At 42.7% G+C, this 9,863-nt stretch overlaps 1 protein-coding gene across 1 annotated transcript; it reads left to right on the forward strand.

The window, feature by feature from the left end:
• Positions 1-5,500: 5,500 nt before the first annotated feature.
• bmp2b (bone morphogenetic protein 2b) lies at positions 5,501-9,349 on the forward strand. The gene is made up of 2 exons (XM_060916102.1): positions 5,501-6,059; positions 8,399-9,349. The coding sequence occupies exons 1-2, from the start codon at positions 5,711-5,713 to the stop codon at positions 9,280-9,282; spliced, it is 1,233 nt and encodes a 410-aa protein (XP_060772085.1). The 5' UTR covers positions 5,501-5,710; the 3' UTR covers positions 9,283-9,349.
• The last annotated feature ends 514 nt before the right edge of the window (positions 9,350-9,863 follow it).

The raw sequence follows: 9,863 nt of genomic DNA on the forward strand, positions 1-9,863 counted from the left end.
GTATATATTGTTTGCCCATCTAAACTCACCAAAGTGGTCACAATGGTTATGATCTATGTAGAGATAAGTATAAAATATGGTGCGTGAAAGCAGGATTTTTGTCCTCGGTATGTGTCAGTAGGTGTCAGTTCCTCAACAGGACAAAGAAAGGAATTAACTTTGAACTCAGTGAGCCTAATGCTAACAGCTTGGTGTAAAAGAGAGTGATAGAGGAACCAGATAAGTTTTCATCCAATCAGCAAGTAATTACATCAAAAACAACTACATTAGGCACAACAATGTTAGACTTTTGAATGGGATATTAAAATTGTATTAAAACACACACACACACACACACACACACACACACACACACACACACACACACACACACACACACACACAGAGACTGTACAAAGACAGACATGCAAATTTCAGTAGAGCCTGTGGACACATTCTCTACTTAAGGACTCGGGCAACACCAGCAAACAATAAAGAGAAGATAAACATTCTTTTCACTCTCCCTAATCTGCTTGTTTTTGGTAATTATGGATACTTAACATGTATTGTGAAGTGTTATCCCTAAATCTAAAACACCTTTGGCCGGTGGAGGGTTTAGAGCACCAAGTTCAATCAGTAAAAAACAAAAAGCCTTACTGAGAAAGAAGCCAAAAAAAAAGAAGTGCACTTTCGAAAAACTTGCTTGTGTCCTTGTGTGTCACTGAAACATGCACACTGATTGAAACATTTTATTTTAACAGCTCGTGATTTCATTAATTTAATTCAAATTGATCAATTGATCAGTGCATTAACTGTTAATTACTGTGCAACAGTAAGACAAAGAGTAGCATCACCTCAGGAATGGAATGCATCAGTGTATTTTAATTGCTAAGTGGATGATCCTGGATTATCCCTCATAAGATGTTATTGTCTTGGAAGTAGACAAAGATATCTTTTGATCTCAATGGAGTTTAATCTGCTGCCATCTCTCTGAGCCCAATAGGCCAGATGCTTTTGTCAAAACAAGCCTGTTATCATCACATAATTGAAATAAATACCTGTAGTCAATGAGGTGTTTTCATGTACTGATTCCCCCAACATAAATGTTGTTTACTAAGCACATGTATGTTTTTAATATCAATGGCTTTCCTCCTTGTTACTAAATCCTTTTACTACACACACATACACACGCCTATTATATGGGCCACGACATTTATAAATACATTTACCTTCCTGATAGAAAAGGAAATGCGACAAAGTTAATAACAAAGAATACTGCTGATTTTCTTTTAAAGGAGTAAAAGGCAGTTGGTTTGCAGAGATAATCCTGTCCCCCTCCCTCCCTGGATATTCAGAGGCAAGAGTATCAGACGTTAACTTATTCACCTCTGTCCTCGAGTTTGCAGTACAACAGAATAATTATCAGGGGACTACGAATGACGGGTCACTAACACCCTTAATCCCCTTAATCCATAGAACCAAAGGTATCACCTTTGTCAGCTATGTGTCAATCAATATTAATCCATTTTGAAAACATGATTCCCTTGAACGTAAACTACTGTATAGGTCATCAAACTAGTCTGCACTGACCATGTGTATTGTTGCATTGATCAGAAACAAGTAACGTAGTAAACTCTGTGAGGCTGTCAGTGAAGCCAGTATGGACTTTTTTTTAAATAGGTGTCATTTTGCTGTAAGTATTAATTCATTTTAGTATAAATACACAGGTGATTATAGGAAATCATGCACACTGATTGGTTAAGAGATTCGGACTATTTCTTGATAATCACCTCGAGCGACTCGGCAAAATGGCGGCCAATTGCTTCGTCACCGTAAGCAAGGAAGAATTACAAATTATGAAAGAAAATGCTGCTCCTAAAAGCGCTGAAGATGTGACGAAGTTTGGTCTAAAACTATTCAAAGTTGAGGTGGAATTGCAATTTATTTTATCTATTTCAGAACAAAGTATTTTATGTGAGTCGGCATAGATAAGTGACACAAGTCAGTGCTGCGCCTTTATTACATTTGCATGCTGCTTTTGAAAATTGAAATAAATAATTTTTAATACCATTTTTTTTCATTTTTTTTAAAAATAATCACCTGTGTATTTATACTAAAACAGTTATCCACTTCAGGCTCAGTGAATATCACCGACATTCACTTTGCCTTCGGTGAATAATTGTTAAATAATCATACTCTTAATTGACTGGTCATTTGAACCAAAGACTGAATAAATTGGACACAAATATAAATAATCAAGTCAACTTAAAACTAAGTCCAAAGTTGAACACTGTAAAACTGCTTTGAGGTCTGTGCTAGATCAGCTATTTGCATGGATAATTGCATTATATTCACTGGGCAGTGGTGGCTCAATGGGTTCAAGCTTTGGCCTGAGCTCAACTCCTGTTGCAAGCTTATCATTTCAACCCATCCTATCCACAGAGAAGTGGAGAAAATATAGGAGAAGAATTGTATTGGACTCATTAGAAATGTTGTTCTGATAATAAGGAGGCTTGTTGATTTTCCCCTTAACACTAATCCTAATGTGTGTGTGTGTGTGTGTGTGTGTGTACTTATACATATTGAGAGCTGGGATATGTTTTTTTTTTTTTTTAGTTAGGGCATTTTTGGAAGTGAGGACATTTTGGCTGGCCCTCACTTCTTCAAAGGGCTGTTTGAGGGTTAAGACTTCAGGTCAGAATCAGGTTTAGGGTAGGGTTAGAGCAAGGGTTTGGCATTTAGTTGTGATAGTTATGGCTAGGATGGTGTAGTGGTTAGGGTTAGCACTGTCGCTTCACAGCAAGAAGGTTCTGGGTTCGAGCTCAGTGGCCGACAGAGGCCTTTCTGTGTGGAGTTTGCATGTTCTCCCCGTATCTGCGTGGGGTTCCTCTGGGTGCTCTGGTTTCCCCCACAGTCCAAAGACATGCAGGTTAGGTTAATTGGTGGCTTTAAATTGACCGTAGGTGTGAATGTGAGTGTGAATGGTTGTTTGTCTCTATGTGTCAGTCCTGCGATAACCTGGCGACTTGTCCAGGGTGTACCCCGCCTCTCACCCATAGTCAGCTGGGATAGACTCCAGCTTGCCCACGACCCTGCACAGGATAACTGGTTATGGATAATGGATGGACTTCAGGTTAGGGTCAGGGTTAGAGTAAGGGTTTGGCATTTACTTGTGATAGTTATGGTTGGGGTGGCACGGTGGTGTAGTGGTGAGCACTGCTGCCTCACAGCAAGAAGGTTCTGGATTCGAGCCCAGTGGCCGACGGAGTCTTTTCTTTGTGGAGTTTGCATGTTCTCCCCGTGTCTGCGTGGGTTTCCTCTGTGTGCTCCAGTTTCCCCCACAGTCCAAAGACATGCAGGTTAGGTTAACTGGTGGCTCTAAATTCACTCTAGGTGTGAATGTGAGTGTGAATGGTTGTTTGTCTCTATGTGTCAGCCCTGCGATGACCTGGTGACTTGTCCAGGGTCTGCACAAAGATAGAAATACATGTGTGTGAGGGATTTCCATCCAGGGTATATCAATCCCTAGTTACGGAAGGTGTTAGGAACCCTGTCCTAAACCCTTGCTCTGGTCAGACTGGGTTGATTTCTAAATTTTGAAGACTTCTTATACTCCCTGTCTATTCTCACTTCCTTCTTCCTTTGTAAACGCCGACCTGATGATCAATAAAGGCGTTTGCAAATGAAGCAAATTTACAAAGGACGAGTTGAGAAGTTGGGCAGCACAGTGGTGTCGTGGTTAGCACCGTCGCCTCACAGCAAGAAGGTCCTGGGTTCGAGCCCAGCGGCTAGCGAGGGCCTTTCTGTGTGGAGTTTGCATGTTCTCCCCGTGTCCGCGTGGGTTTCCTCCGGGTGCTCCGGTTTCCCCCACAGTCCAAAGACATGCAGGTTAGGTTAACTGGTGACTCTAAATTGACCGTAGGTGTGAATGTGAGTGTGAATGGTTGTCTGTGTCTATGTGTCAGCCCTGTGATGACCTGGCGACTTGTCCAGGGTGTACCCCGCCTTTCGCCCGTAGTCAGCCGGGATAGGCTCCAGCTTGCCTGCGACCCTGTAGAAGGATAAAGCGGCTACAGATAATGAGATGGATGGAGTTGAGAAGTTTGTCTCCTTTCTGCAGCGCGAGGTAAAAACAGTTATGTCATATATAATACTTAAAAAAAAAAAAAAAGACGCATCTCTTAGGGCGCTGCTTTCCGACCCGCTTTCACATAGAACCCGTGATGAATGACACGCAGCGTTCGCGTATGACATCATCCCAAAACAAAGTCTCGAGCCTTGAGCTGCGCGCACGCGCGCGCTGGAACCTACGCGCCCACGGTAGCGCGCGCAAAGACGCGGAGATGATGACGTTCCCAAGTGAACGCGAACACAACCCGGGACTTTAGAACACTTTTACGCAGACTTCACCTGGCTACAAAAACAAAAACATGTCCGAACGAGATATGTTTTCATCTCACCGCCCATGTTTGCGCAGTCTGACCTGATCATCACTTTGTACTCGGCGCGGCGCGAGCGAGCTCGGGTTCGACTCTGGCACGTACCGACACGTATTTGGCGAGAATGAGCGTGAAGAGGCGAGCTAAAGACCTGAAGAACTCAGTCACGGCGAGCGCGCACATATAGGACATTCAAGGGGAGGAAAAAAAAGTCATTGTGGATTAAAGTGGATTACTGTGGAATTTCAACGACACTGCTGCAGGGAAAGCGATTGATCACAGCCCATCACCGACTGACTGCAGTAATTCTTTACAGGTTCGGGTTAGTGGGTTCGGAGGGTGGGGGTTCCATCTTCCTGGGGCATGTTCCATCTTCTTAGGACATGTTCCATCTTCCTAGAACATGTTCCATCTTCCTGGGATATCTTGTGAACATAATTGAAGGTGTGTTGGACATTCAGGTGTTTGTCGTACCACCTCTCTCTCTCTCTCTCTCTCTCTCTCTCTCTCTCTCTCTCATATATTCAGCTGTTAAACTGGCACGCGCGCAAAACCCTCAAACCGCACCAAGTTCTTTTTAGCCACTCGGCCCTGGATCTCTCTCTCTCTCTCTCTCTCTCTCTCTCTCTCTCTCTCTCTCTCTCTCTCTCAGCCTTTTCCTTTTATGCCTGATGTAAAGGTTTGTAGTGTAGTGTAGTGTAGTGTAGTGTAGTGTAGTGTAGTGTATGGGGTCAGTGGACACCCCCAACCCACCCCACCCAGACCGTGCCCCTCTTATCTGAGTTTAATTTAATTGCAGTCTCGATGTCTTCTGTCTTCACGTCTCCGTCCTCCTTCTGTCACTTACTTTGATTCACTCGCTCTTTGACACGCTCTTTAAGGCTCCCTTACGTGCTCGAGCTCTGTGAGGATATTATTATTATTATTATTATTATTATTATTATTATTATTATTATTATTATTATAGCCCGCAGGCGGGGATAATATCCCTAAGCTTTTTTTTTCTTTCTTTCTTTTCTTTTCTTTCTTTTTTTTAATTGTTGTTCCTTGGTTTAAAGTGCGCCATCTACCTTCAGAACGCCTTCAGATCCGGAGATCACCGGCTTGTGGAGAGAGAGAGAGAGAGAGAGAGAGAGAGAGAGAGAGAAAGACAGAAAGAGAGAGAGAGAGAGAGAGAGAGAGAGAGCGCGGGCTGGAGGCTGGGCGCTCGCGCGGATCGGGGGTCCATGCGCGGTGTCGCCGCCTGACGCGAGCTCGGCCCGTGAGCTCTCCTCTGTGCCGTCTCTCTGATAATGGTAGCCGTGCTCCGCTCGGTCGTGGCGCTCGTGCTGCTGCTCGGTCAGGTGTGGCTGGGCGCCGCCGCCGGTCTGATTCCCGACGTGGAGCGGCGGAGGCACGCGCCCGAACACTCCGAGCGCTTTCTGCGCGACTTCGAGCTCCGACTGTTGAACATGTTCGGTTTGAAGCGGAAACCCACACCGAGCAAGGGAGCCGTGGTACCCCAGTACATGCTGGACCTTTATTATACGCACTCGGAGACCGGAGAGCAGAAAAGCGTCCGGCGGCCCAGGAGCGTCATGGGGAGGCACACGGAGCGCGCGGCCAGCAGAGCCAACACCATCCGGAGTTTCCATCACGAAGGTGAGAGCTCCTTTTCCATCAGTGCATCACTGATCCAACACATCTCATGATCTCAACATGTTCCTCAGTACTTTTAGACATCTTAAGCCACACAGGTTATCTTTATTATACTGAACTATAAACTAATGTCCTGCTGGGTTTGTAAACCTTCAGGTTGTTATGCAACACCAGGAAACCATCTCTATATTTCACAAACTATTATCAAGGAGGACAAAATATATCCTGACTGCAACATCTCTGAAAAGAATCTAAAGAGTTTACCCCCCACCCCCAGAATGCATATCTGTGTACTGGTACCAGGTGTGGTGTGTGCCAGGCATCTATACTATCATGACAAATGCATGACTGGTTTTCTCCACAGACTTTGCCATAAACTTTTTTGCACACCCTGGTTTTTTTTTCTCCTTTAAAATACAGTCTGATCTGCTTCTAAGTAAACTCATCTCCAGTCCCATTTGATCTGTTTATTCAGTTTGTGCAGCATCATTTATTGAACATGTAACTGTGGGTTGTTTTTTTTTTTTTTGGATCTGTTGTTTCTTTTGCCCTACTGTTTAAGATTGTCATATGAGTCACATGTATCAGTCTGTACCTTGGTGGCACACTTGATTAAATTGAATGCAAGTCATGTGAGAGCTTTCAAAAGTATGCTTGAGGGAACAGAGGAACTCCATTTTAGTAACAAACTCAAATCTTTCGTCTTGCATGGTGTATTAGTGTTTCCTTGTGCAGGGTCCATAATCAGTTTAAGTCTGATTTTTGAGTCTGTAGTAAAATAGATGGCACGTGAGGTTCTGAAGGAAGTATTCTTGAGTCATTGAGGCCACCAGGAGGCCTCATAGTGTTATGGATTTGCATGGATGACACCCAGTGGTGGTCCTGACATAGTGCAAACAGCAGCTTTGATCATTTGTCAGCATCTTGGCTGGTGGGTGCTCTCTCTCTCTCTCTCTCTCTCTCTCTCTGTATATATATATATATATATATATATATATATATATATATATATATATATATATATACACACACGAGGGTAAATCAAAAAGTTCGAAGACAGATGTTGCAATTTCAAAAGGAATTCAAAAGAATTCAAAAAAGGAATACAAAGAAGGAATTCTCTGATGGAGACATCGCTTGCAGAAGTGTTTAGACTTAAATGGAGGATATGTAGAGAAATAGCTTTGTTATTTTCATAAATAAAGATTTTTTTCATTTGTCTTAGAACTTTTTGACTTACCTTCGTGTGTGTGTGTGTGTGTGTGTGCGTGTATATATGACATATTAAAAACGTGTGATTTTATAAATGCATGACACAAATTATGTTTCATTGATTGCATTCATGCCATCACTTCACTTCCTTGTGTTTTCACATTAGTCCGTTTGAATAAGACATAACTGTACCTAAATCCAACCTTTATTAAAAATTGCACTATGAAAACATACAATAATAACGATTCAACTTTTTCCTCTCAAATAATTATACCTGCTTTATCTGGTGAATTTTTTTCCCCCCACATCATTATTGTGTTTCTTTCATGAATGTAGTGTACATGTGATAGCAGCTGTATCTATAACCACTAGTGACACGGAGAGCTGCATAGCCTGAAAACTTTTGACTTGTCATTAGCTGTTGCCTCCTTGTTTTGCCACAAACAGAAATTAGGAATGTTGATACACTCACGACTGGGGTTGACGGCTTCAGACAAGCCCTAACACATTCACAGAGTTACTCCACCTTGAAGGGATTGACTGAGAGAGAGAGAGAGAGAGAGAGAGAGAGAGAGAGCGATGGAAAAGGGGGGAAGCATGAAAGAAGGAGCAGGGCTTTTCCCACATCAAATAAAATATGCTTGTCTTTTTAGTTGATTATGGAGCAGATAGGTTGGATTATGGAGAATGGAATTTCCAAAATGCTTCTTTTAAAAAGAGATTAGAGGCTTTTTGTGTAAGATTGTCTTTTGATTCGTTAAGTCTTCTAAGAAAAAAGGCAGCTTTTCATGTGATGATCACAGTCTTTTTTTTATTATTAAAGGAGGTGTTTGAACCGTCCAAGTTTTGCTTGAATACAACCTCTCAAAACTGCTCTGCCACACTTAGCTGTCTTTAAATGCCTTAACACCTGGTCCAACTATCACTTAGAGCAAGCAAAGACAGCTCTGAGGTAAACCTAAGTGAAAGGTCAATCCTTCAGATCAAAACTGTTAACATAGAGAGCAATGACCTTTATCGAGAGTCTTTTTTTTTAAGCGTAACATATTTAATATGAAGGATAGTCTCTAACCATGGTTGAGATATTAATTTTCCACTTTTAACAATGCGATATTTTTTTTTTCTTCCAGAAGCTTTAGAGGCCCTGTCCAGCCTGAAAGGAAGGACCACACAGCAGCTGTTTTTCAACCTCACTTCAGTGCCGGCAGAGGAGCTCATCACGGCTGCAGAGCTACGCATCTTCAGAGACCAAGTGCTCAGTGATTTTACTCAGAGCAACACCAGCCATGCTGGAGCCTTTCAGCGCATTAACATTTTTGAGGTGTTTAGGCCAGCTCATTCCCCCTCACAGGAGCCTCTCACCAGACTTTTGGACACTCGTCTGGTGCAGGACTCACATTCGCGCTGGGAAAGCTTTGATGTAAGCTCAGCAGCAGCACGCTGGGCCACACAGCCACACCACAACCATGGCCTCATGGTGGAGATTCTGCACCCACGCGATGCCAGTGATGGTGAGGAGGCCAAGGCAAGCAGGAGTAGGCATGTGAGGGTGAGCCGGTCCCTGCACGCCGACAATGAATCCTGGGTTCAGGCTCGGCCACTGCTGGTCACTTACAGCCATGACGGCCAGGGCACTGCAGTGCTCCACAGAGAAAAGCGGCAGGTGCGGCGTCCACTGAAACAGCGGCGCAAACAGCAGCGAGCCAACTGCCGCCGGCACCCACTCTATGTAGACTTTAGTGATGTGGGCTGGAACGTGTGGATTGTGGCACCACCAGGCTACCACGCCTTTTACTGCCAAGGCGAGTGCCCTTTCCCACTGTCAGATCACCTGAATTCCACCAACCATGCCATTGTGCAGACCCTTGTGAACTCTGTGAACTCCAATGTGCCACGGGCATGTTGCGTACCCACAGAACTCAGTCCCATCTCGCTGCTCTACCTGGATGAGTATGAGAAGGTTGTTTTAAAGAACTATCAAGACATGGTGGTGGAGGGCTGTGGTTGCCGATGAGAACTAAACTAATGAAACTTATGAAGACTTTTTTATTTATATGAAAGAACTTTGAAAAAGAGTTATTTTGGGGAAAAAAGATATATATATATATATATATATATATATATATATATATATATATATATATATATATGATTATATTTATGTCAACCAAAATGGGAAAATAAATATTTTAATGTGTGTTTTGTTTTTTTCAGTGGTTTTGAAGATGTCCAATGTACATTTCATGAAGTATGAAGCTAAGATTTTTAATATGTATTTATTTCATTATAACCACTTTATTTGTAAATGAATTATGTGTATTTATCATAAAATATATGATCTCCCATTGTGGCTGTGGGAATACATTATTTGACGAAGCTTATTTATATATTTGCATGATGTATTTATATTTTTTATTTACTATGTTCTTAAATGCTCCATCGCAAATTTGGTGCATTGGTGACAATAAGAAATGGTCAAGTCCTGATTTTAGGCAGTGATCCAGTATCCTGCTGAAAAGTTTTTGTCCTATGCAGTGCTAAATGGTTCTCTGAATGGATTTTCCTGAGTTATTATTAGATACCTTTGTTGTCCCT

This window comes from Neoarius graeffei, chromosome 3 (assembly GCF_027579695.1).
Source record: "Neoarius graeffei isolate fNeoGra1 chromosome 3, fNeoGra1.pri, whole genome shotgun sequence".
In the NCBI taxonomy this organism is placed as follows: Eukaryota; Metazoa; Chordata; class Actinopteri; order Siluriformes; family Ariidae; genus Neoarius; species Neoarius graeffei.